Source organism: Conger conger, chromosome 11, assembly GCF_963514075.1.
Source record: "Conger conger chromosome 11, fConCon1.1, whole genome shotgun sequence".
Taxonomy (NCBI): Eukaryota; Metazoa; Chordata; class Actinopteri; order Anguilliformes; family Congridae; genus Conger; species Conger conger.
The window spans coordinates 43,409,922-43,437,828 of NC_083770.1; the positions used below are offsets into that span (position 1 = coordinate 43,409,922).

Genomic DNA, 27,907 nt, shown 5'->3' on the forward strand with positions numbered 1-27,907 from the left:
CAGGCTGATGCAGAGAGACGCCACCAGGCTGACAGCTGGGCTCGTAGAAAAGGCACTAGTAAACGAACCAGGTCAGGTGACCTGAATTAACTGTGTAATCAGCTGCTTTAATCGATCAATTGCAGTGCAACTGAAGTGCAGCCTGCAGACTCTGCAGCTCTCCAGGACCAGGATTGAGGACCACTGGTGCAAAGACGTGCTTTTCATACCATACTTCCATCCAGGTTCACTTGCCTTCCTGATTCCCCCCATATTAGATCAACTATTGTTTTCATAAATGTCTCAGAATATCAATTGCATAATTAGTCACTTCACTGTGCTGTTGGAGTGCCAATGGGTACCCTGGGAGGATGAACATTGAAGTTTAAATCCATGCAGGTCACATGGTGGAGTCAAACTGGTGGCCCTAATTATAAGATGCTCTATTTGTATACCATGAATGCTTCATGGTATACACACAGAGCTTACTATACGTACTCACTTTAATAGGTGAGTAAGGATACTCTGGGTGACATGGATGGTACAGTGGGTAGCACTGCTGCCTCACAGCAAGGAGGTCCTGGGTTTGAATCCCGGTTGGCCGTATGTATGTGGATGTATATATACCCTTCAAATTCTGCCATCAACCATGATTTCTTCTGTTTAGTAATAAGCTTAGTGCAAAACACACAAAAAACATTTTTAGTGCTTATGCTGACAAACTCCCACGTATAATTTTTTTCACCTGTTTATTCAATAAAAAAAATCTTTTTTTCATTTTCTGGTATTTTTGTGGATTTTCACAAGTTAAAATGATTGCCAGTGAAGCTACATTTTCAAGTTTCAATGTCGATGAAAAAAGGTAAATATTAATACTGCAGGATTTGATAAGTAGAAGTTAGCTTCCCATAAATTAAAAACAATAAGAACAAAAACAACAAATAAATAAATAAATAGGCATGGCTTACAATATCCACATTTTGTAAATCACACTAAAAGGTAGGTTGAAGCTGTATGCATGGACACTGTCTCATGTGCCGTGTTGTGTTGGAGGCTGTGTCCTCTGTGCCGTGTTGTGTTGGAGGCTGTGTCCTCTGTGCCGTGTTGTGTTGGAGGCTGTGTCCTCTGTGCCGTGTTGTGTTGGAGGCTGTGTCCTCTGTGCCGTGTTGTGTTGTGTTGTGTCAGGCACTGTGTTCTCTGTGCTGTGTTGTGTCAGGCACTGTGTTCTCTGTGCCGTGTTGTGTTGGAGGCTGTGTCCTCTGTGCCGTGTTGTGTTGTGTCAGGCACTGTGTTCTCTGTGCTGTGTTGTGTCAGGCACTGTGTTCTCTGTGCCGTGTTGTGTTGTGTCAGGCACTGTGTTCTCTGTGCTGTGTTGTGTTGTGTCAGGCACTGTGTTCTCTGTGCCGTGTTGTGTTGTGTTGTGTCAGGCACTGTGTTCTCTGTGCTGTGTTGTGTCAGGCACTGTGTTCTCTGTGCTGAGTTGTGTTGGAGGCTGTGTTCTCTGTGCCGTGTTGTGTTGGGGGCTGTGTTCTCTGTGCCGTGTCGTGTCAGGCACTGTGTTCTCTGTGCCGCGTTGTGGGCTGTGTTCTCTGTGCCGTGTTGTGTCAGGCACTGTGTTCTCTGTGCCGTGTTGTGTTGGGGGCTGTGTTCTCTGTGCCGTGTTGTGTTGGGGGCTGTGTTCTTTGAGCCGTGTTGTGTTGGGGGCTGGCTGCTCTCTCAGAAATGTGAGGCAGGTTGTTGTCCAGACACAAGCTCTTGCACAGGCCAATGGTTCACTACAGGCCAGTGCTCTGGACAACAACTCTGCAAAAGAGCAGCGCGCACCATGGGGTGGGGTTTAAATATAGAACACACCACAGCAAGGGGAACTGCAGAGGCAGCAGAGACATTGAGATCCGCAGGCGTACCAGTCAGACACCATTACCACATCGAGGTAACCGTGTCCGAGGAAATGGCTCGCATAACAAAACGGATCAATGGCCGAGCAGGCTTTACCCTTAAATAATATTTCTGCAATAAGGAAATAATAAATGATGGATTCCACAGAGAACGCTGCTAATGGATACTTGAGTTTGCCTTGTGCCCGGGTGGCGAAGTCAGCCCTGAGTTCGGTTCAGAGCGAGAGGGAGAGAGAGAGAGCGTCTGCACAGGTGTTGAAAATGAGTGGGGGTGTACATCAGTATTTGTCTGTCAAAGGTCAAGGTCAAAGGTCATGTAGCTTATCGGTAATGTACACACACATATTCACATACCCACACATCCGTCTGTATGCGCATGTACGTTTGTGTCTCTGTTTTGCAGCGTTGCTGCTGAGCCTGCTAGCGGTTTGCAGAGCTGCAGTCAGCAGAACGCCTGGAACCTTAGCGCTCGTTAGCAGAAACGCAGACGCGGGAATGCCCCCTGGGGAGTGCCGTTCTTCTGCAGACTTATTAAACCCCCCCTCCATCTCGCTACACCACAGCCTTTCATCACTGCTTATTAATAATTGTATTGATTGGGTGCTGGTACTGCTGTTGCGCTTAAAAGCTGTTGATGTGATGGTGAAGAACTAGAGAGTTATAAAAGTGTGCGCATGCGTGTTGACATGCATGTATGTGTGTGTGTGTGTGGAGGGGGTGGGAGAGCTATTCAGCTAATTCCCCACCACCCCAAAAAGCACATTCTGCTGGAAGAGTATCATTGTGCAGAGAATAGTATTTACTGCTCCTCAGCATTGCAGGAAGGGCATGGCTGTGCAGTCTGTAGGAGGTGCATGACTGTGTAGAATCAGCAGGAGGAGCGGGACTGTACAATCTGTAGGAGGTGCATTTTAAGTAATGGGTAAAGAACATTAAACATCACCCTAAGATCTATTTTTGATGGTAAATCCGTCTGTCCAAGAACATAACGTAAAAAATATAACAACATATCCCAGATAAACTTTTTGCAACACCAGGGCAGACATATTCCCCATCTCACACCCCCAAACCAAGAAGGGCAGCTTTCTGACGAGTACATAACATTTAGAAATTGATAAATAGCTTGCTGGTCATGCTAGTGTTTAGATAGCATGTAGCAGGTTTAGGTACCTAGCAAGCTAGGTAACATCAAAGCTTTCCCCAAGTTTATTTAGTATTATCTGTCTGCCTCCTGAAATGGTCAGTCTGTTTAATGATACAATCTTTGACAGCATACACCAGCATCTTGCATCACACTCTTCTGGCCTGCAACACAAGTCATAAAAGAATGCTAAGGAAAGATCAAGGTAACATTTATTATTCCAATTATAAAAAGCTTGTTTATTGAAAAAACCCTCTCATCCCATGCCAACCGCCTACTAAAGTCCAATCCACATATAACATAACTGAAAAGAGTCTAAGGAACTGAAGGTAATACGGAGGAGCAGAGTCCAGAAAATACATACCCAGACAAATATTTGAGGCTTCCAACAGTGGATTGATCGACAAGAAGCTCACATTAGGGTGAGGTTGCCCTGTATTTCTGACAGGGTCATAAATCCGAAACTCACAAAGCCGAAAGGTCCGGTCAACCGAACAGGGTATTGAATCGGAATTATAACATTAATTCAAAATGTCTTTAAAACGCAAACAAGAAACACAAACGAAAGACATTATATCAAAATTAGACAAGGGAGTGAGGTTGTAGGTTGCTAAAAAGTAACCTACAAGGAAAGTACCGCTTTTGACACCAAAAGAACCAGGACAAATTCCGCTGTTGGATGGAAGCGAAAAGAGGCAAATCATTTGAAATCCAGTAAAGATTGCTTCACATTGATGGCTACGGCTACGACTTTGACTTTCGTTTGCCTTTGGTGTTCATCCACAACGCAAGAGTGCGAAACCTTGCTGCTTCGCCAACCTAACGGTAAGGATTTGTTTCTGATTTTACAAGTTTAAAATTTAGCCTATTGTTGCTTATTTGATGCACATATGGCAGTCAACCTACTGTTAAAATTCCATTGAGGTTATTGGTTTATTATGACTCAGAAAATAAACTGAACTGAAATAAGTAATTAATTTGGTAAAATTGCTGTATTTCAACGTCACCTCCAAAAAACTGTACATCCCGATTGCAGTAGTAAGTGAGCGTAAGCTAAGGACAAGTTGGAAATCATATAATTGTGTTTCATTACATTGGTGTCCTTGTCATGCATGCATCCTCCTTAATCATCTTTGCCCCTTCACCTCTATCAAAACAGCTACCCCTTCCAGGTCAGTAAGAGAGGGGTACAGAGCTACACAATATTTAAGGCAAAAATCTCAATAAATAACGTCAATAAAAAGCTATGTAAATCTAAGGCCGCATGGGCAAAGTATTGCATATTCCCATTTTTTCATTATTTTAGGTTTCCAAGTACTGAGTAAAAAATGTTCCAGACCATAACATCTTCTAATGAAAAATAAACCACTCTGCGCCCCAGTCCCATAAATAAACATAATATATACTCAATGTGTACAGGATAATGTGATCCAGTAATGTGTCCAACAGATGCAATGTTCCAAAAAAAAGCGAAACAAAGCAAAAACAATTTTTTTTGGGTGTTTTTGCAATGACTTCATTTAGCACAGTGATGCCCGATGTAGTTTAAAGGTAGAATGGTTGAAATTACTGATTTCAGTGTGACTTTTAACACCTCCAGTGTGAGGAGTCCTGGTATTTCATAGCTTCTCTTAAAAAAAAAAGGTCTGTAAAAGCACCTGGTCAACCCTGGTAGAGGTAAGATGCTGGATGGATGGGGGTGGTGGCGGGGATAGAGGTAAGGTGCTGAAAGGATGGGGCAGAGTGGTGGGGGGTAGAGGTAAGGTGCTGGATGGGGAGGGTGGGAAGGTGGGAGCAGAGGTCAGTATTTGGGCGGGATGACCAGTATGGGCTCTCCGTCGTTCGGTCTCCACATGAGCACCTGGGCGTCGTTGGCGTTGGGCTTGACCAGGGCGTTGCCCGGGATGGGCTCGTTCCGGGGCAGGATCTGGGGCTGCTCCTGGGCCGTGGGCTCCGCCAGGCTGGCCCTCTGGCCCAGCGGCTTGTCCGGGTCGATGTGGATGCACAGCCGCATCCTCCAGCGGATGGTCTGCAGCACCAGCGTCTCGCCGCTGGCCTGGTTGATGGCCACCAGCCAGGTGGTGAAGCTCTGGTCGCGGCGGATGGCGGTGAGGAAGGGCCGGTTGCTGTCGCTGATGGGCACGCCCCAGGTCACGCTGGGGTAGAAGTTGTCGTTCATGCTCACCGTGAACTTGGTGTCCCTCCTGGAGGGCCCCACCACGGTGCAGGTCTCCGTGGTGTTGCCGTACCATGGGTAGTTCACGCCGTCCGAGTCGCTGATGGCCTGGATTTTGCCGTCCCTGAGGTCAGGCAGTTCCCAGCTCGACCTTCGGAGGAAAACCAGAAATCAGAAATCAGGCACTCAGCTCCACAGTATTGCTGAGGAGGTGCATGGCTGTGCAGTCTGGAGGAGGTGCATGACTGTGTACAATCTGCAGGAGGTGCATAAGTGCACTGAATCTGCAGGAGGAGCATGACTGCACTGAATCTGCAGAGATGCATCGATGCAGAAGATCTGCAGTGTCTGCAGGAGGGTGGGTCACTGCACAGTGGCTGCAGGTGGATTGGCTCAGAGACGTCTCTGGCAGCAATACAACACCGGAGCAGCCTGATCATCCTTCCTCTCCACATCGATTCACACACTGCGGGACAAAGGTGACCTCTCTCTGAGACCGCTGCAGTGTCAGTCAGCCCCCACACAGCACACATGCAGGGGCAGTCAGCCCCCACACAGCAGACACACAGGGGCAGTCAGCCCCCACCCAGCACACATGCAGGGGCAGTCAGCCCCCACACAGCACACATGCAGGGGCAGTCAGCCCCCACACAGCACACATGCAGGGGAAGTCAGCCCCCACACAGCACACATGCAGGGGCAGTCAGCCCCCACACAGCACACATGCAGGGGCAGTCATCCCCCACAGCAGACACACAGGGGCAGTCATCCCCCACACAGCACACATGCAGGGGCAGTCAGCCCCCACACAGCACACATGCAGGGGTAGTCAGCCCCCACACAGCACACATGCAGGGGCAGTCAGCCCCCACACAGCACACATGCAGGGGCAGTCATCCCCCACAGCAGACACACAGGGGCAGTCATCCCCCACACAGCACACATGCAGGGGCAGTCAGCCCCCGCACAGCACACATGCAGGGGCAGTCAGCCCCCACACAGCACACATGCAGGGGCAGTCGCCCCCCACACAGCACACATGCAGGGGAAGTCAGCCCCCACACAGCACACATGCAGGGGCAGTCATCCCCCACAGCAGACACACAGGGGCAGTCATCCCCCACACAGCACACATGCAGGGGTAGTCAGCCCCCACACAGCACACATGCAGGGGCAGTCAGCCCCCACACAGCACACATGCAGGGGTAGTCAGCCCCCACACAGCACACATGCAGGGGCAGTCAGCCCCCACACAGCACACATGCAGGGGCAGTCATCCCCCACAGCAGACACACAGGGGCAGTCATCCCCCACACAGCACACATGCAGGGGCAGTCAGCCCCCGCACAGCACACATGCAGGGGCAGTCAGCCCCCACACAGCACACATGCAGGGGCAGTCATCCCCCACACAGCACACATGCAGGGGCAGTCAGCCCCCACACAGCACACATGCAGGGGCAGTCGGCCCCCACACAGCACACATGCAGGGGAAGTCAGCCCCCACACAGCACACATGCAGGGGCAGTCAGCCCCCACACAGCACACATGCAGGGGCAGTCATCCCCCACAGCAGACACACAGGGGCAGTCATCCCCCACACAGCACACATGCAGGGGTAGTCAGCCCCCACACAGCACACATGCAGGGGCAGTCAGCCCCCACACAGCACACATGCAGGGGCAGTCATCCCCCACAGCAGACACACAGGGGCAGTCAGCCCCCACACAGCACACATGCAGGGGTAGTCAGCCCCCACACAGCACACATGCAGGGGCAGTCAGCCCCCACACAGCACACATGCAGGGGTAGTCAGCCCCCACACAGCACACATGCAGGGGCAGTCAGCCCCCACACAGCACACATGCAGGGGCAGTCATCCCCCACAGCAGACACACAGGGGCAGTCAGCCCCCACACAGCACACATGCAGGGGCAGTCAGCCCCCGCACAGCACACATGCAGGGGCAGTCAGCCCCCACACAGCACACATGCAGGGGCAGTCGGCCCCCACACAGCACACATGCAGGGGAAGTCAGCCCCCACACAGCACACATGCAGGGGCAGTCAGCCCCCACACAGCACACATGCAGGGGCAGTCATCCCCCACAGCAGACACACAGGGGCAGTCATCCCCCACACAGCACACATGCAGGGGTAGTCAGCCCCCACACAGCACACATGCAGGGGCAGTCATCCCCCACAGCAGACACACAGGGGCAGTCATCCCCCACACAGCACACATGCAGGGGCAGTCAGCCCCCGCACAGCACACATGCAGGGGCAGTCAGCCCCCACACAGCACACATGCAGGGGCAGTCAGCCCCCACACAGCACACATGCAGGGGCAGTCGGCCCCCACACAGCACACATGCAGGGGCAGTCAGCCCCCACACAGCACACATGCAGGGGCAGTCAGCCCCCACACAGCACACATGCAGGGGCAGTCATCCCCCACAGCAGACACACAGGGGCAGTCATCCCCCACACAGCACACATGCAGGGGTAGTCAGCCCCCACACAGCACACATGCAGGGGCAGTCAGCCCCCACACAGCACACATGCAGGGGTAGTCAGCCCCCACACAGCACACATGCAGGGGCAGTCAGCCCCCACACAGCACACATGCAGGGGCAGTCATCCCCCACAGCAGACACACAGGGGCAGTCATCCCCCACACAGCACACATGCAGGGGCAGTCAGCCCCCGCACAGCACACATGCAGGGGCAGTCAGCCCCCACACAGCACACATGCAGGGGCAGTCAGCCCCCACACAGCACACATGCAGGGGCAGTCGGCCCCCACACAGCACACATGCAGGGGCAGTCAGCCCCCACACAGCACACATGCAGGGGCAGTCAGCCCCCACACAGCACACATGCAGGGGCAGTCAGCCCCCACAGCAGACACACAGGGGCAGTCAGCCCCCACACAGCACACATGCAGGGGCAGTCAGCCCCCACACAGCACACATGCAGGGGAAGTCAGCCCCCACACAGCACACATGCAGGGGCAGTCAGCCCCCACACAGCACACATGCAGGGGCAGTCATCCCCCACAGCAGACACACAGGGGCAGTCAGCCCCCACACAGCACACATGCAGGGGCAGTCAGCCCCCCCACAGCAGACACACAGGGGCAGTCATCCCCCACACAGCACTCATGCAGGGGCAGTCATCCCCCACACAGCACACATGCAGGGGCAGTCAGCCCCCGCACAGCAGACACACAGGGGCAGTCAGCCCCCACACAGCACACACTCAGGGACAGTCAACCTCCACAGCACACACTCAGGGACAGTCACGCCACAGCACACAAGCAGGGGCATTTACCACAGCCATCTTATACAGCATATGAATATTCAGAAAGACTCACATTGAAAAGAAAGGAGTCTCTGTGAATATGTGTGGCACAAAAATATATTTATTTAAAGTTATGGCACACCTACAAAGACCTTTCAATTCAGAGAGTTGTTTGGTTTGGCATGAATTAAAATGGGTGCACAACTCCAGTCTTGGAGGGTGGATCTGTGTGCTTGCTTTTGTTCCAACCAATTACCTTAGTTACTACACTGGTTTAAATTCGGTATTTGAGTACTGTAAAATCTTTAGGATACCCTTGAAGTCTGCGGCTGTAGCTGGTGCTTATACAAATGTTAGGATTTGATTGAGTCAATGAAATAATTGAGTTTGGCAGAAAATCCTGCAAAAACAGGATGGCCAGGTTACAGTTTGCTGAGTAGTAACTAAAAAAGGTCTCCTAGACAGATGAGACCAAGATTGACTTTTGTCGGAGTGATGGCAAGAGCAAAGGAACTGCCCAAAAATCAAAGCAACCGCCCCCCCCCCCTCCATGTGGAGTGATGTAGGCATGTATAGCTGCCCCAGGTGCTGGATTCCTTGCCTTCATTGATAATGTAACTGCTGACAGCAGTAATAGCATGCATTCTCAAGTGTACTGAAGGATGCTATCAGCTCAAGTTCAATCCTCTGAATTCATTGGACAGCACAGTGACAGCGCTCTCTCTTCTTGAGGCCTGAACACAGCAAGCCAAACGTCGGTCGAAGTTGCCGCCGTCTTTTAGCGTTGTTGGCCTTACGTCATTTCTGCAGTGTGTCCCGCACTGTTGGTGCCGGTCGGATCTGATCAGCAGCTTTTCGGCTGATTCGGCATGTTGCATTGGCAGCGGAGGCTGTCGGAGAGAGAGGGCTTTCTGATTCGCCGTCAGCTTACCGAATGAGTGCAGAGGAAGGGAAATGGAAGTGAGCACAGCAAGCAAACCACACTTTAAAGAGGGCATGCTTTGTGGTTTTCTTATTCAGACTGGAATAAAGGATACATATTTACCTCACGTGTAGCCTAAGAGTGTGGCCTTATAATGCTGGTGACAATAAGTGAAAAAAAATGTCCCTGCTTTTATCACACAGAAACTGGAAGACAGGCTATTCTTTTTTCATTAACCTCGCAATGACACGACCCCCTGAATTTTATATAATAGTATTTTTTTGGATTCCACTTACCGCATTATAGTGGGATTTTACTTGTAGGAATAATATATGTGTATATTGTCATTTTTCATTCATTGTAATTTGAGATCATTGGAGAAGCATGTTGATTAGTGCTCTCTGGTTCAGGCATAACCTCTTCACAAGCATGAGGCGATACATACTTTGTAGATTTGACACCCAATCCATAATTTCACTGTAAGCAAAAAATGATCGGAGGCTGCACTGTGGCACTATGTTAAATAATGGACCATTCCCCTGACATGAAATGGCACCATCCAACACCATGTTCGCCAGAGTAAGATTCATTTCCTTACATTTTGTGAGGTCACCACAATGGCAGCACTGCATATAAATGCACTTATTCTGCATCAAGTATCCTAGAATATTTCTCTCTTTGTCAAATACAAACCCTTCTACAAAATTGGATATACAATGCAAATACTTATATACTTATATGTACATACATTTACACTCTGTGCATGGGGGCATAAGGGTATGCATGCATATGGGTGTGTAAGTGTGACTGCGAGTGTGTGTGTATGTGCATGTATGTGTACTTGTATGAATGTCTATGTTCATGCATGTCGAAAGTTGGTAGTATTGCCAGGGTCCACTGAGCTTTTCCCCTTCGTGACAGTGCAGGATATTTGAAATACAGTGTGTTAACAAAGCTCCATTTGCTGATTAAATAAATGGCATAACATTGACTTCAGCTGTTCGGGAAACCAAGCCACGTACCCTGGCCTGCTGGTGTTCTGCTGGAAGCAGAAATGTTTTCCTCAAACAATAGTCACAAGCGAAAAATGTCTCATCATTAGAACAGTGGATTCAGTAGATGCAAGAAGAGATGAAGTATTCAAATGCCAAAGATCATGATTTTTTCTCTTCTTCTTGCAAACAAGAAGAGGGGGTAGGGGTGTGATGTCCTGGTTTCGGCTCCAGAGGAAACAATCCCTGGAAATGCGACCATAAACAGGGGCCGTGCCCGTTTGTCTGCGCCCACCCGATGCCTCTGGGCCAGGCCTCTGGATCCCTGTCCCCACAGACAGACGCATTGTCTGGACAGCGGTCCGCACATTACGCCCCACTCCCTTCTCCCCAAGCACACCCATGTCTCCTCAAACAAGGATGTTTTCTTTCAGATCAGAAAGCCGTTAAGCTGAAAGAGTCAATCAGCGTTTTGGGGCAGTATTGGTAGAAGCAGTGGGTTATTGCCCACATTATTTTGATGATGATGGGGTCATTCAGTTTGAACCTACAGTGAGGACAAATACCATTTTTTTTTATTTGGCTCTGTAGTCCACAATTTTAGATGTCTTTGAAGTATGTTCATTAAGAGTATTTTTTGACATTTTGATTTCAGTGTGTAGACATACATGTAGGCCCCCCATTTATTTAATCATGTGTGATTTTTTTTTTTATTACAAATTGAAAACTGTGGAGTAGTACAGAGCCAAATACGATGGAGTTTACCATATGTTTGGCCGACTTTTGGTTTTGATTTTTTTTTTTTTTCATTGTTATATTAAATGACATCATTGCCATTTCTGCTTTGTTTCCTTTATTTATAGAAGAAAAATCTCATGTCAACAGCAGTGAGGCATAATCCTCTGAATTTCAGTGTAAATATTCTTATTCCATAAGGAACATGCCAGTCCATATTAGCTGATTAGTTCATACAAGTGTACAATATAGTGCACATTTCGGGAGGCACGAAGGTATCACTGGACATGAGACCCAGATCTGACAGGATGATGTGTCACTTCCCTCCACTACCCTCCAGTCCACTTCACTGGGCTTTGTCACGGTTTCCACACAATTCCCTCAGATTGTACATTATTTCAAGTTCCTTTAAGTTGGTACCAATCCACACACACACACACACACACACACACACAAAAAACTACCAACAGCATCTACCATTAAAAACTACTTTCACATTACGTATTGCTTCATGAGTTCAAAGATATATGTTTTCTGAGTAAGCAAGCTGAAAGCGATTTTTTTTTTTGCTTGTGTCCATTTGGTGAAATATTGGCACATATCTTTTGTGTGTGTGTTTTACAGTACAATGAAAAAAAGGTAAACCCTGGCAATACTACCAACTTTCGACAGTTTGTTAAATTATGTATTTGCTTGCTCATTGAAGGCACATTAAAGTGTCGATAAAGGCTGAGTCTTTTAGCACAAATTGGGGCAAGATAAATCTGGGCCATGTCCTACAACTGGGAGCTCTCATCTGCAGTCTTCTTAATGGAGACGGGCGAGCTTAGGTCAACCTGGTTTACTGATGCATAAGCAACACCTACAGTAGTTACTATTACTTGGCTTGATTTATGCTACACTCAGGCCAGTGTGCAAGTTCATCAAAGGAGTGCCTGTGCTATAGTGTACCTGATCAGCATAACCCTGATCCAATTCATAGAATAATGGCCAGATCCAAAATCTGAGAAAATGGCGGTGTATTATTAAAATATACTGTAATACTTAAATAACACTGTTCATCCTACATACTGTGAATGGTGTTGTTATAATGCTGTTGGCACATTATTCTGTTTTGCACATTATTATTTTTAAATGCCTGGGAGGTGTTTATATGTACGCTTTATCTACGGCATTCATATTTTTCCAGAATTTTATTCTCTAATAAACTGAAGAACATCTTACTGGCTATGGTCCCATCAGCAATCCCTAACCTGCACACAGAAAACTGATGGTAAAGGACGCTCAAACCAGGCAATATTCAATGATTTAAGGCATAAAGGCTGTGTTGTCCCTGGTGCCAGTTCCACAAAGTAGAATTACTGAGCTAGCCAGAACCAGTAACTGTAAATCCCGGAGCAGCTCTTTTTGCTTCAGTCCATGTTCCAGATTTTGGTGGGGTCCAGGTTTTACTTGGTGCATTTATCCGGCTAACTCAGTAATCCTGTTTTGTGGAACAGGCCCCTGGTGTGTGGAACAGCAGCTTTATCCCAGGTCACGTGATGCACACGCAATATCACCTATGAGCTCATTCACCAGCAGAGGCACATAGGTATGTCAGAATATCAGAATAATGAGTACCAGTTACTTGAATACTATGAACTTTAATTCAGACTTCAGTAAAGTATCAAGCACTAAAATACTGTATACCTGACCAAAATATAACTGGCTGTATTCCTGTGTAGCACACTAGAACCAGTCCCACCAAGAGAGTTCTTCTTTCTTGCACACCCAGGTACTATGTGAACATAGTCTTGATGGTGCTTGGGGTTAAAAGAAGATGCATGCGAGCATCAGCATAAGGTTGGCATGCGTCCCTTGTAAAAGTGAAAATTTTAAAATGTTTGTTCGATGACATACAGATAATACTTTCGTTTGAAATCCACATTTCCACTGACACAGTCAAAGAACAACTGTGAGGCTCCATGGTCTATGTATATCGTGGCAAATGCCATCTGAGTCACGCAAACTGCTATGCTGTTTTTGACGTTTTCTTTCTCAGTTTTTCACATACAAAGCAGAAAAACGGAGAGACAAGGAAGAGGTGGGCAGGGGAAAGGCGGGGTTATCGGTCAAAATGTTTCGAGTTGAAAGCATGGTACACAAAGAATGTACTTAAAAATGTATCTAAAAACAGAAAGCATCTATTAATTGAATACTTGTTCTCCCATTTATTTCTCCAAACCCACATCAGTCAGTGGCAAAATTATGGGTCCTATATAATTTCCAACATGTTTCCCACTGCTGGAAAAACTTTTCTGCATATATCTAAAAGCTGTCAAATTCAACAAGGGTCTCTAAGGAAAACCTATACTTTTCACATTGAAATGTCATTTTTTTAAAAGGTAATATGCTGTATTTTTCTCTAATTTATTTGACTGAATTGTGGATACTGTATATGAGTCCAAAACACTGTGGGCACCAGCACACATACCACTAGGGGGCCAGGGATAATGTTCATATTAATATTATAATAAATAATAATACATTTGGCTATTGGTCTCCCCTTTGCAACAAATACATGTCCAGACACTATTGCCAGCAATAATTCTTCCTAATGCGTAATACAGAATATCATTCATTCATCAAATTCATTGAGAAGCCAGATGCTGGATGGTGCCACACAACAAGGTTTAAAGACTCAGCAAATACGGTAATGGTGTCTGTGGGAAGGGTTTGAGTAGAGGTCCTCCAGGTCCTCTACTCAAACTAGGGGCGCTCGAAAACTATTAGAACACTCGATTTTCCTGGGTGGTGGGGCCACCCCTGGGTTTGAGTGCATGGTCTTCCCCCCAAATGAGGTTATTCAAATTAAATATAATAACTGGATGTGAAGTCAAATCACCTTCAGAAATACACTCTGCCCAGTAAAATCCCCAAGATCATTTATCAAACATTGGCTTTTATGTAGCATTGACTATCACTCAGATGGAGGACAAGAATCACTGTGCTGCTGGTACTTATTTGCTGCCACCATGAAGCAAGACGCAAACCACAGAGTAATTTACTGTGTGCTGACATCAAACATTTTTGCGGTTAGACATGCTACCCATCGGCTTGCTCGTGGTCATTTATTGGACATCATTTTATTTATTTGTGCAGGAAACGCCTTCATCTGCAATGGAAGATTACATGCTAAATACTAGCCACTTACAACGGACTATATCTTTTTTAAGCGAAAGATTCAATGTTTTGTCCAAGGGAACAGCACTGATCAACTCGGTCTCAGAATGTTCAATCTTTGCGTTGCAAGGGTTGGTCCTCAATTATTGCGATACAAACCGAGTGTTGCTGTATGTCCGTTATACATTAGAAGTAAATAGAAACCACAACATTCAATTACACTTTATACTTACACGCCATTTGCTCCATACTCGTTGTGAAACTCCATGTGATTGCACGCTTGAATCCAGCCTACGGTCCAAGTCTCTTTTGCCGAACCCCGCGGCACCAGTACTCGGGCAGACGCTCTGAAGTGCGGGGTCCGGTATCTAAGAACCACGTTCGAGGACTCGTCGATGCTGGTGCGGTTAGAGTCGATGGATGCGTTGACCTCGAGGACGATTATACTATCACGGAAACTCTTGGGTTTACAGCGAATGCTCTGAAGACAGCCCATCGCATGAAAGACGAAAATGTTCCAAAGGTACACACAGGCGTATCCAGAAGAAGGACACATGGAAATGTCAGTGAATGTCCGTGATTGCACGCCGCGAATTCACAGACAAGAAGGTCTTCCTGACAATTTGCTTATGGACGTTGAGTTTCAGATTTCTTGCTACAGTTTGAAATGGGTACCGATCTGCATACTCCAAAATAGTAATCCACGCATAGTAGCAAAACTGGTTGGATTTCAATAGTACTTAACTATGGCTGCTTACTTAAAATGATGCTAGTGCATTCCCCCACTTTATCCGGCGTGACACATGCAGACAAAGATTGGAATACTGAACTGTTCTTCTCTGCGATTAAATCTCCATTAAATCTGAGCGTCATTTTGAACTAATAATTGAGTTACACAGATGCTTTCTAGCTTTTGATTTATTTTCTCTTTAGTTTTTTTAGAACGTCCATGCATTTTTGCTTGAAATGCACATTTCCCTATGCATTTCATCACAGTCTGTGGACCTTGACGGCCAAGGTGACACACACCTCCGTTTTCGTTGTTATCGATGTTGTCTGACCGTAGGCTATTTACAAAAGCAACTTCTTCCCTAGACATTGAACCAAATGAAGTCCAAGGGTTTAATCAATGTTTGTTTCACCAAACAGCGAGAGGCACCATCCATAGAGAATTTGATCTTTCGTATTTAATAAGTGCATGCTGACATAATGGTATTGCCATCAGGTTACTGTTACACTGAATATTACAGCCATGGATGAATACAGTAGCACGTATTTTCCCTATTCCTACACGATTATAATAGACTATGCTACTGATTAGTCTACATTTTGAGGAACTATCAAAAAAATAATATATGCGAATCAGTTTTATCTTTAAACCTGAGGTGCAGGTCGACTTTTCTGCATGGTCAAAACACAGAATAAATAAGCCAAAAAGAAAAAAGTAAGAATATAATTGCTGTGTGACGGTACGAACATGTTCCTCTCCGAGCTACATAATCTATGAGTACTGAATGTCCAGTCGGTATAACCATTCACAGTTTCGTGCCAACAGAGAGCTAAAACTAAACTAAAAACAGTTTGCCTTTGCTATAGTGACTGATAATAAAAAAACATCTTCACTCGCATTCTTTTGTAAATAAATAAATGAGACATACCACCTGCCAGTTACACAAGCTCGTGTCTAAATAGAACTGTTGGGATTAAAGGCAGGCTATGAAGGACTGACCTATCCGAATGCATGCTCCTGTTTAGCGTTTCCCTCGTTATCATCCCGTGGTTTTCAAATGCGATTTTATGATTAAACCCCGCGTCTTGTTTTGCACTTTATAGTCCAGTTGATGTGTCGTCAGGGTAAATTTGTTTCACGGTACACTGTACACTGAAAAAAACCCCAAAGCCAACCAGGTCGAGACTCCTCCGCGTCCGTTTCTTCGGTCATAGAGGAATCACACTGACAGGACGGCTTTTATTGTTGAATTTAAATGCAATTCATGCCGGCCGCGCAGTCTCCTCGGTTCTTGTCCAGTGTGATGTTTAGTGTAAATCGCGAGAGTCCTTCGGTCGCGACTGTCCCGCCGCAGACACCGCAGGTTCCAGCCTATATATAATGCTCTATTCCAGCTTCTTGGGCTGCGTCCCTTTTATCCAAGCAGCTTTGAAACGACACTTCCTACGCCAACTCTCTGCATCATGGGAAGTGTAGTGTCAATATCAGGATTCTAGTCGCTTGGCTTGGCTTCTGTTGGATTAATGAATAGTACAATTAAAACGTGGCATTTTTCACCTGCTTGGTGCTAGTTTAAAAAATCTGTTTAACGGATTACAATTGTACACACTCAATTAAACAACACAAGTGGCCTTTTACCGTTACACATGGTATTTGGCTAAAACTAGCCTACATGAATTTAATTAGGCTACGTCTCCTATATGGCTATTAGTTAATTCGGTAAATAGGCCTAAATCAGCTTCAGTTTTAGGATGTCACAATTATTAGTTTACAGAAACACACATGTGAACTGAATTATGTTGCAAATGGGTTCATATTCACTTCTTCGTCAATCCATATATTCACTTTTATTAATTTATGTGGTCGTTTCATTGTTCATGGAAATTTGTGAATTTACATTTTATATAGGCTACACGATGCGATTGTAAAGTGTAGCCTATTAATTTCGTGCCGATTCGTCTTGCAGCGCGCTGTGTTTCCTTTAAGCACCATGGAGAACTCCCAACTGGAACAGCGAATGAAAATAAATCGATGGGAGGGGGAGGGGCGAGCAAGACAATTTGGATTCAGGAATTGCTGAGGTAAAAAACTGCATTGCTGTACGCATCAACACTTGGGTCAATGTAGGCTACATTTAAAAGGTTTATCGAATGCTTCTTGGCAGGATACATTAACGTAGAATTTGACAGCAGATTACAGAAGATTCCGCCGATGACAGAGCATGTTGAACTAGGTCGATAAGATGACCTATCTGATCTCAGATGTATAAACTTGTAACATTCCGGAAATTTTGTATCTCGAATCAAAATAGATTTATAAATGTTGTAGTTATACTCTCAATTCGAAGGATTAGTAAAAATACATTTTCGGTTTAGCCTGTATAAAAATCGTTCAAACTGCAACGCTGCGACAAGGTGGGATGACCTGCACTTCCCAGCATGCTGTTCAGCCGGTCGTGTCGTCCCGAAGTGGGTCTTTAAATATCCTTCAGTCTCTTGGAAGCCCTGTCACTTCACTGTCAAAATCGAAATCCTAGCTAGATTATTTTCCTTTTTCCCAAGACTAACTATTATCTGATTGGTTGGCGCAGCTGTCACTCGTTCGGCTACACCCTGGCATGCTCGACGGACTTAGAATAAACAGTACTGGCATGCTTTCCGCCCTGTTAGCCCGCTGTGTTCTGCTAAATATAGCTGGTGAAGTTGAGGCTGCACGGCAGCGGGTACAGGGCGAAAACCGTATCCGCAAATACACCTTAAACGTCTTATTAGAGTAGGCCTAACGAAAGTAAAGTTTGAGATATACACAGACAGGGTAATTTTTAAGAGACCGAGAAGCGGAAGACCACAATGCCTGCAAATCAAAGTAGATCGAGGGCAAGGGATCGGAATAACGTCCTGAACAGACCCGAATTCATGTCTCTGAACCAGCCCCTGAAGACCAATACCAGCGCCGCTCGGCGGCCCATGAAGCACCAGCAAAGCCAGAACCAGAACCCGCCGCAGGAGCAAGAGCAGGATGCCCGAAGAGAATCTATGAAATTACCGGAGGAAGACTGTATGCAGCTAAACCCTTCCTTCAAGGGAATAGCGATTAACTCCCTTTTAGCTATTGATATCTGCATGTCCAAGCGGTTTGGTGTTTGCGCTCACACCACGTCTTCTTGGGGAAGCATCCGTTCCATCGTCAACCTGCTCGCATTCACCGGACACGGCATTCCATGGATCTTCGGCACACTCGTGTGCCTCACGAGAAGCAACACGTTGGCAGGGCAAGAGGTGTTGATCAATCTGATGTTAGGTAAGGCCACTCCACATGAAACAACAGTGCACAATATCATGCGTTATTGTTTTTTCTTATATTTATCTAATAGCAGGAGGTAGTGCTGACAGAAATGTTTATGAGTGACTGAACACCAGTGTACTTCGTGTGAAGAGAGAGGTGTAGCCTGCTTGTATGTCGCCCTCTCACTGTCCGTCTTGTTGGCTACCATGTGTAGCTACCTAACGGTTCGGTCGGTGTCTTATTTTACTCTGCTGTCTCATTCTCGTTAGTCTCGTCTATGTGTATAAATAGGTCTGTTTACCAATGGCTGAGTGAGTCTCAGTTTACCACCAAATCAAATGGCTTTGTTGCTATGTGTCTCCGTTAGAGACGTATTCGCCTGGCTGTTAAAGTAGGCTAAGCAGTAGGATTTTAGAAGTACCATCCCACTGCGTTTCTTATTGTAGTATTCACATTTGGATAGCAATGGTGAAGGTACTGTCAAAATAAATATTTCACGCAGAAGAAAACGCAATCCTGAAATCGCTCTCAGTGTTGCAATTGTGGGTGTGAAACTTGCGGGGCTTTCGCACGGGCGCTTCACGATACCCAAAGACTTTTAGGAGTCGCGGGTCAGATTCAAGATTCAAGACATTCTTGCTGTTTATGGGGCGTTGCTGTGACATATCCAATCAGATGAACAAATGTTAAAATAGGGGTGATTTTTCAGTCACTCTCTACGCTTTCCTTTTAGCCATCACAGCAGTCTGTCCTTTTAGCCACCATGCTGCTTCCTGAGGGCGAGATGGTCACCTGGACAGGGCTTCAGTTTATTTGAATATATAATGGCATTTCTTGTGGTGGGGGGCACAATGCTCTCCATTTTGCAGGCTTTGCTATCTGAATGTGTCAAGCAGCCACAATACAGGAAGTGCAGAAAGGTGGACTTTTGGCCCATGCCCTCTTCTATCATGAGAACAGGAAGTCCGCGATTTGTCTGAGGAAGATGCTGTCCCTAAGGTGGTAAAATGGCCCCCACATTTCTCATTCATTCACTCACCTCATTTGATATCCTCGTTTGGCAGAACTCCCTGTTCGCCCCAGTTGTGTCAACACCCTGACCCCATTTAATTACAAAATCAACAAGCTCCCTTTACTCCTTCCTTCCAAAGCAAGGGGAGTGATCCCAGGGGAGGTGCATGGGACTGTTCTAATGGGAACAGCCTTGCTCTCCTTCCATACTTCTGGAGCGATGAGGAAGAACAATTTGGATGCACAAAAGATCTTCAGTGAAAAAGCCATAGGTATTCTTGCCTCACAGTGACATCACACCACAAAGCCCTCATTTTTCTCCTCTTTCGTCCTTTACCAGGCCTTTAATCCAGTGCACCTCAGTTTGTGTGAATGCAGGTGTATAATACGCTACAGTTATTTAGCTGAACCTTTTGTCCAAAGTGACTTTGAGTGAGACTGACATGATGTAGCCTAGTACCATTGCTGGTGCAATGGAACTGGGCTCTGGGTTCCAGCAGATGTAGAGTACTTTAGAGACACAAGTTATGATATGAGATTTCACTCACACTTTTTTTGAGCATTTGGATTTTTCTAGGAAACTGAGGGATGTACTAGTGTAGAGTGAGTGTACTGTAATGGGAGGTGATTGGAACTGCACTGTGGATTTTATCTAAAGACAAGTAAAAAACCCCACTTTTGGTCATCAACTCCTTTATCTGGGATAAAATCTTAGCTGGGTGCAATGTATGCTTGGAGGGTTAAACATCCAACTGTAAGGCAGCAGATGTGGGTTGTTGGTTAATTTTTTTTTGCAAGATTACTGTTACTGATTACAGTTTTATTTATCCTGTTTGTTTCACAGATCATTTGTCTATCATCATCATTTGACTTGCCATTGAGGCATTTCTATAGGCTACTTGTATTACTCCAAAGCCGGGCTTCTGTTTGAAGCTCATTTCCTGGTCATGCTGAGAGATGGCGGGGGGCGACATGGCTCAGGCAGTAAGAGCAGTCCTCTGGCAGTCGGAGGGTTGCCGGTTCGATCCCCCGCCCGGGCTGTGTCGAAGTGTCCCTGAGCAAGACACCCAACCCCCAAATGCTCCTGACGAGCTGGTCGGGGCCTTGCATGGCAGCCAATCGCTGTCGGTGTGTGGGTGTGTGTATGAATGGGTGAATGGAGAAGCGTCAATTGTACAGCGCTTTGGATAAAGGCGCTATATAAATGCCAACCAGTTACCATTTATGGCGCTCACTACCACCACTGTGGTTGGCTCCAGTATAGGCCATTCAGACCTGTTTTCAATGTAAAGTCAAAATACATCAATAATTTCTTCCCACAAGAAAATGTAGTTAAAATCGTGTTTTTTTCTTCATCTAATGCCCACAAGTCTCTGATAAAGTTATTGTGATATTAGGACAATACAGCAATGCTTTGTGGATAAATCAGGGACAGATTACGCCACTCTCTCACACACTTAGTGGTAGAGCCACATTGGCTTCCCTACTGCGCAGTCTGGCTCCAAATTGTACAAAATGGCGGCACCAGTAAGCTTGACTTCCCAGGTTTCAAAACGCTTTTCACGAGCCCTTGGATAGTCAGTGGTTAAGGTAACAGGCACTTGGTCCATGTTTCTATGGTATTATTATAGAATGTTAGAAAATGTGTTTTGTGGCTTTAAGAGCATTGCATTGTGGTGTGAGATTGCCTTGGCAGAGAGAAGATAAGCAAATCAATAGACAAGTAGCAGATTGTATCTCTAGTACATGGTTATAAGTATATAGGGCTAGTAGTTACATGGGGCCTCACTCATGCAAACACATTTGTTGTCAGATTGTTTGTATGAGTGATTTATGAGAACTTGGTGCATTCACCGATTGTCTCGTCTTTAGAATTTTTTCTTAGGTAGGAATAACATTTACAAGTCATCCTGAGGTAAACCACAAATTACATTCATTTCCTATGAAGGGACTTGTGAAGAACCTCAGACCAAACTTTCAAACTAGGCATTCCAGATAAAATATGAATAAAGATTCAGTAACAGCATTGCTTACTTCTCGCCTCAAATGTTTTCAGAAACATATTTTAGTGGACTGTTGGAGGAAAGAGAAAGTTTATTAACAGTTAACAATATCAACATATTATTATGTTTTGCAAAAATCTAATGAACAGCAGTCTACCAAATCAGGTATCGACTATGTGAGATATCCCTTGTTCTTCTTAATTCCATTCCATCTATCCGACGGAACCCACCTACAGGACCGTACATACTGTATTGTAATGGACATCTTCATTTAGGACAGTTAGAAGCGTTTCTTGAATCCGACGTGGTACGCTCGTACGTTAGCTTTGTACTAAAAAAGTAAGTGAAATTTGTGATAAGAATACGAAAATGTTCTTGCATGAGCAATTTTTTATGTGTACCCCCTCAAACAAAATGATTTCCAGTGCTTAAAGTCAGGAACAGAGCGGTATGCCATAGCCTACTGGGACTTGACTTGATTATTTATTTAGACTTCAAGCACTGTAATACAATAAATAGTATTGTACAGCTCTACAGACCTATAATATCATTTGGTTACCATGTGTCCTTTCGGAGACTCTAAATGGCTTTTTTGTAAACCTTGTGTCCCACCTTAGAAAAAGCAATGCAGAATGCTATCTGTATCAACTTCCACTGTGTTTCAGCTTCTGTAATTCAGCTTCTCCCCTACTAGACTCTCCTTTCTCTCTCTCTCTCTTTCTCTCTCACTCTCACTCTCTCACGCTCTCACTCTCTCTCTCTCACTCTCTCACTCTCTCCCTTTCTCCTGCTTAGCCCTTCTGCTGGACTTGATGACCGTCGCCGGCTTGCAGAAGCTGGTTAAGCGCAAAGGACCATGGGAGATGAGCCCCACCTTCCTGGACTACCTGGCCATGGACGTGTACTCCTTCCCGGCGGCCCACGCCAGCCGTGCCGCCATGGTGTCCAAGTTCCTGCTGGCGCACCTGGTGCTGGCCGTGCCGCTGCGTATCCTGCTGGTGCTGTGGGCCTTCCTGGTGGGCATGTCCCGCATCCTCCTGGGCCGGCACCACCTGAGCGACGTGGGCTGCGGCTTCGCCCTGGGCTTCCTGCACTACAGCCTGGTGGAGAAGGTGTGGCTACCCTCCAGCACCTGCCAGGCCCTCATCTCCATCGGGACGCTCGACTGGATCGACTTCTATTAGGATCGCTCGCCCCGTCCCACGCCGTCCCTTCCTGGTCCTCCTCTTCTCGCCTCTCTCGCTTTCCCCCTCTGCCCTACTTCCTGTTCCTAATCCACTTCCTGTTCCTAATCCACTTCCTGTTTCTAATCCACTTCCTTTTCCTAACCCACTTCCCTTTCCCCGCTTTACTCCTTTTACTGCTCAACTTCTTTCCTCAGTTATCTTTTCCTTCTACGCTTCCTTTGTGTGCACAGCATCCAAGCCAACCTCAAAATCCTATACCTGTTCTACTTCCTGTTCTTCCTTTACTCTGTTCCTGCTCAACTGCCTCCTTTTTTCCTTCTACCCTTCCTGTGTATGCACAGCATCCAAGCCAAACTCAAAATCCTATACCTGTTCTCTACTTCCTGCTCCACTTCCTGTACTTGCTTTATTTGTACCTCTCTGATACTGACTGCCTCTTCTTCATGCCTTTTCTCCTACCTTTTTATTCAGCTCAGTTCTAAACAAAAGAGTACACGTCTGCACTTTAAAGAAAAACATTTTCGTCTGTCTGTGCTGGATGAATTACGTTTCCTCCATGTCAGCACAAATTTTAGCCAGGAAGGGCAATGCTGCGAGGCTGACAGATGGCTTACCCTGGCTATTTTTATAGAAATTTAACATGCAAGTTTTGTCATTGTTCTTATTGTTAGATATGATGTGCACATGGCAATAATTGGAATTTTTTGCTGTTGAACAGTGTCATTTCACTCTAAAATAAGAGCTTTTTTAGAGTGCTTGTTTTTATAATTACGGGAAGTTTCTATATAAATTGAAAAATTAATTATACAGCAGGGATTTTACTATTTCAGCATAATTATTTATTCAGAAATCATTTCAAACATTTTTAACATGGCACTTAATGCCTGAAAGCAGTCTTTTAATTTTCTCTTTATTTAACTTTCTGTTGTTTTTCTGTTCATTCTTGCTATGTCTCTTTTGACTGTATAAGTATTTGTGTATTTGAGGTATTGCACTGAAGCTGAAATGTTGAACTGCGTTTTTTTCTGAATATGGTAATCACGCAGAAATGTTTGATTGGATGAAATTTTCTCTTTAAAAGAAGACATGAATGTCATCACTCAACAAAAGTGTACTCTAAAAAACGTTTTTTGAACTATTTTGTATAGGGCTGTGTTTCTGTGCTTTTAAGTAATAGCTTGTTATGGTACTTTTGTCTTTTGAATGAAGGCCTTTTCTGCAGACATTTCAGGTGTTTTTTAAATGCAAGTTATTAATCTCAGAAGTGGTTTCCATGTTTGGGGTCTGCACGGCTGTTTAACTTGAAGACAACAACCAATCAGTCTTTTTGAGTGACTGGAGTCTCAGGTAAAACATGTTTAAAACGTTATGTAAAAATAACGTAAAAAAAAAAAATATTGTGTCCACATGATGGATGTTCTTTCCATATCCACTTTGCATGAGGACAGCTATGGGATGGGCCTCCCATTAGTTACACTGAACAGGTTCTCTATTGGGCCCAGAAAACCTGAAGGTCTTTACTGAGGTCTTCTAGTTTCAGTGTGGTGCCTTTGATCAATGCCCCTGCAGTGACCCCTCTGGCTTGTAGCTGTATTACATTGCTATTGCTGTCTTTAAAAAAATGCTGACGACGTGAAGTGTAAAACCGATCCAGAAAACCGTCTGCTTCTCCCCTGAATATCCGGGATATTGCCTCATTCTGCAGCAATGAGGAACAGAACTGTCTCTGATTTCATCAGAGGGCCATCTGCCAAACCATGAATGTACAGCAACTCGGTCAGCCTGACCTTTCTGATCAAAATTACAATGGAAATGTATATTTGAGCGTATGTGCATGCTATTGTGATACAGATTTATCAGAAAGTGTATTATTTGTAAAAAAAAAATATTCAGGACGATTATAATGTCAACTCTGTCTCTACTATTTGGTAGACCACCTTTGGCGGGCTTATGTTCTTATATTCTCTGTCCTTCAAGGAATATCACCATACCAAATGCAATGTGTAGAATTATAGTCAGCGTCTAAGACCTCTACAGATCTAGGAGGTTGTGTGCACAGTTTAATGTGCCAAAATGACTGATTACTTCAAAGTTAACTTCTCATTATTCTGTAATGTCATTCAACATGGAACATTTTGTTCAAATGATGGAAGATGTCTTTCTTAGTCTGTATCTAACAAAGCCAATGAAAAGGCTCGTTTCGCAGAAGTGTGTCCTGTGGTTTGATTAGAATCCCAATTAAACAGGTACTGACTTGGTGTCCTTCCCAGGTAGGAAGTTAAAAAAACAGTCCCTAGCTTCTCTTTCAATAGCAACTCCAAGGTCAAGGTTGCATCTATAGCCTGACTGCACCAGATGTTTAACCCTTTCGTTGTCTTAAGGGTCCTGCCACTATGTTTAACAGTAGAGGCAGACCCCCTAAATTATATTTTTTCAACTTGAAATTTTGATGACAAAGTTTGTGATGAGTGACAGGTAGTTTCTTCGTGCAAAATATAATTCAATTAATTAAAATTCAATTAAGCTGCTTTATTTTAGGGGTTTAGTGAAGGCGGGTAATTTTTGACCGTTAGGACAAGGGGGAGTGTAGGAATGTTGAGACTACACCAGGGTTAATATGTGCAGTCCTCCAGCACATTAGCTACAGTGGCTTCCTGTAGCTGAAAGATCACGTTGAGCGAGGTGGTTGGGTAACTTCACACATGTCAGGATGACTGTGCAGGTCCTTACGACAGAAGACTGGGGTGTCTACGATTATAGAGAAATGTTCATTCATTCAAATAAAATTGGCTATGATGTAAAAAAAAAAAAAAAGAAAAAAGAAAGAAATGCTGTGAATAAATGTGTCTGGTTTTGTCCCCTTTCCACAATTTGGGAATACCAGTTGTGCTTCTCAGATCTCTGGTTACACCACCTGTCAAAGGAGCACTGTAGTGCTCAAGCATATGAGAGTCAGTGGCTGTTTTACACCGAATAGCCCAAAGGGTACTACAGGAGAGCTAGCAATGGGTGGAGTTTTATCTATCAGTAATGACAGCTGATTGGCTGTGGGCACCTTGTTTGTTCGGAGGAGCTAATTCAGCAGTAACCCCGGCAACCTTAAGGACAAGCTGAAATCAACCTTTTTTCATTTAAATTTAGTCAGTTCTTCATTACTTTATGAACACGGCTTAAAGTATATATTCCATAGAATTAATACAATTGGTATACTTGTATATTTAAAAACCAAAGCTTTTTTTCCATCCACTTCCTGGTAAACTATTTGCACCAGTGTATGTTGATCATATGTCTGTAAATTTTCCATTCTCCTCCAATCAATGTGTCCCCTTCCTCATTTGACATTAGTCAAATCGACTTCCCGACCCTTCAGAAATGTCCCCGTCAGATTTGTTTCACTGGCATATGTCATACTGCGAAAGTTAGTGCTGCTCCAACTTGTGTTTCTGCTTGTCTTTAAACCCACCACATCCCTGATGAGACCCTGTGAAGGCCTTCTGCTGAGAAAGTCCCGGTCATAGTCTGCTGTTGACACACTGTAGGCTCAAACCTGCAGTCCAACCACAGCTTATGCTCTTGAGTCACTCAGAAGTCCCACATCCATCCTTAAAGCTTTATTTTTTATACATATTTAGAGGCAGAGTGGGCATGTGCTAACTGAGTCAAATATAAGATCCTTGTTCTGTCGTGTAATTGACGGATGGAGGAAGGATGAGCCGAGAGAGATCAAGGAGTCTGTGTCAGGTCTACACTCTCACAGGACCTTCCGCCCTTTCAGTGTGTCTGTGGAGTTAGAATGCCTGCTTTCCCTTCTCATTGTCTCAGTGTGTTTCCTTCATCACTGTTTGGAAATAGCCACTGCCTAGATAGTTTATTTAAAGCAGACAGTCCTGATTTTAAACGGGGTAATGATGTTATCCCGCACTGTTTTAGTAAAATAGACTGTTATTTGACTGTTATATAAGCTTTATGTTTAGAGTCCAGCTTTTAAAATATGCATGGGTTTGTTTCTAAGATAATAGAGAAAGTGCTTGACATGATGATATATGGACAATGTGAAATAATTCAATAAAAGATATCCTTTTCAAACCAGATTCTTTTAAAAATTGTATTTCTGGGAAAGGTGTGGTGTGGCTTCTCAGAGTAGAAGCTTGCTCTTTCTGTGTGCAGCTTAACATGAAAACGGACAATGACTAGAAAGTGGGCAAATGACTGGAAAGTTTTTCTCAACATTTAGATGACATATATTGTCTGTTGGGAATACACTTTGGTTCAAAGATGGGTTTTTGGATCAGTGTGTTAGTATATGTGTTCAAATCCATGAACAACACGATCTAGGACCTGTTGCTGCATTTAAGTTGGGTAGGTTGTCAATGTTAATTTCTTAAAAATGATGGATTATTTTTTTGCAATATCCATTTTGTCTGACTTCATGTTCCGAGGTCGACTTCCTGTTTACAGTACATGTGGTCACACACTAATCTGGTGAGTTTTCTTATTTTTCACCTTTGAAAGTAAAATAAATGGCATTTAACATTTTATGTATTAAAACTTTCAGGTAAGAATGTTCAATATAATATTTTTGTACTGAATAGAGGAGAGAATGAAGTGTCTTGATACCTCATAGGTGCAGTCCTATGTTAAACTGACCTTGAGATATAGCCAACATTAGCACACATGTCAGTTTGGAGCAAGTGGACTCAATCACTTTGGGGCAAGTCGTCACATGACACATGCGACGGGTATTTGGGGGCAAGGCCACGCCACCCCTCCCAGATCCAGTTCAGCTGGTCCTTTGATGAAGTTATATTTGTTTTTTATTCACAATGACTTGGTTGTGTTATTTGTTTAAAAAATGTTTTTAAAAACTTAATGTGACTGATGGTGCACACCCAATACTTAACTGTCCATAACTCATAAATAAGATATGAAAGATATGAAAATGTAATTAATACAAAATATGTGCCTGAGACTTCATTCTTTCATTTGATATTACATTATTTTTATTGTGATGTATTGTGCCCAAATGTAAGGAAGAATGAAAAGTATGACAATAGGCGCGATTCTCCCCTATAGTACTTATTCAAATGTGTGTGCATCCATGAGGAGATAATCCATGTATTTTATGTTCTTTTCTTTTGAAAAAAACATTTTCAAAACGTTTTCCTGTAACACTTGACACAAGAGTCTAAAATAAAGCCGTAACCGTGGTCTTTTTCCAGCATTCATTTTACACAAAGGTCAAATCCGGGTCAAATGCACTCCCAGCTCCAGATGGAATAGTAAAAGTTCAAAGGTCATGGTGAAGTTAAAGAGGGATATTTTCAGGCGCAGCCTTGATGCAACTGTGTGGGGGCAGGGCCAGATAACCCAGCAGACGTATGGTCA

The 27,907-nt window shown here is 44.8% G+C and overlaps 2 protein-coding genes across 4 annotated transcripts; one reads left to right on the top strand and one right to left on the bottom strand.

Annotated features, from left to right (window-relative positions):
- Positions 1 to 18,495, bottom strand: fam78aa (family with sequence similarity 78 member Aa). 3 transcript variants are annotated; one of them, XM_061261129.1, is made up of 3 exons: positions 18,082 to 18,495; positions 16,036 to 16,548; positions 1 to 5,345 (listed from the first exon to the last, which is right to left on the bottom strand). In XM_061261129.1, the coding sequence occupies exons 2-3, from the start codon at positions 16,077 to 16,079 to the stop codon at positions 4,820 to 4,822; spliced, it is 570 nt and encodes a 189-aa protein (XP_061117113.1). In that variant the 5' UTR covers positions 16,080 to 16,548; positions 18,082 to 18,495; the 3' UTR covers positions 1 to 4,819. The 3 variants fall into 3 exon arrangements, with proteins under 3 accessions (XP_061117113.1, XP_061117112.1, XP_061117114.1); XM_061261128.1 differs by having other exon boundaries at positions 14,540 to 16,548; XM_061261130.1 differs by lacking the exons at positions 16,036 to 16,548; positions 18,082 to 18,495 and adding an exon at positions 9,293 to 14,673.
- On the top strand, positions 17,269 to 27,729 carry plpp7a (phospholipid phosphatase 7a (inactive)). Its single transcript, XM_061261131.1, has 2 exons — positions 17,269 to 18,336; positions 22,131 to 27,729. Exons 1-2 carry the CDS (start codon positions 17,886 to 17,888, stop codon positions 22,517 to 22,519), a joined length of 840 nt encoding a protein of 279 aa, XP_061117115.1. The 5' UTR covers positions 17,269 to 17,885; the 3' UTR covers positions 22,520 to 27,729.
- Positions 27,730 to 27,907: the final 178 nt, after the last annotated feature.

What these genes read in the sequence shown, in the direction of transcription:
- plpp7a (XM_061261131.1), top strand. Translation starts at nt 17,886, where the DNA reads ATGCCTGCAAATCAAAGTAGATCGAGGGCAAGGGATCGGAATAACGTC. An exon ending in GTTGATCAATCTGATGTTAG is followed by an intron (nt 18,337 to 22,130) that starts GTAAGGCCACTC and finishes TCTCCTGCTTAG; the next exon opens with CCCTTCTGCTGGACTTGATG.
- fam78aa (XM_061261128.1), bottom strand. Translation starts at nt 14,862, where the DNA reads ATGTGTCCTTCTTCTGGATACGCCTGTGTGTACCTTTGGAACATTTTC. An exon ending in GAGTATGGAGCAAATGGCGT is followed by an intron (nt 5,346 to 14,539) that starts GTAAGTATAAAG and finishes TTTCCTCCGAAG; the next exon opens with GTCGAGCTGGGAACTGCCTG.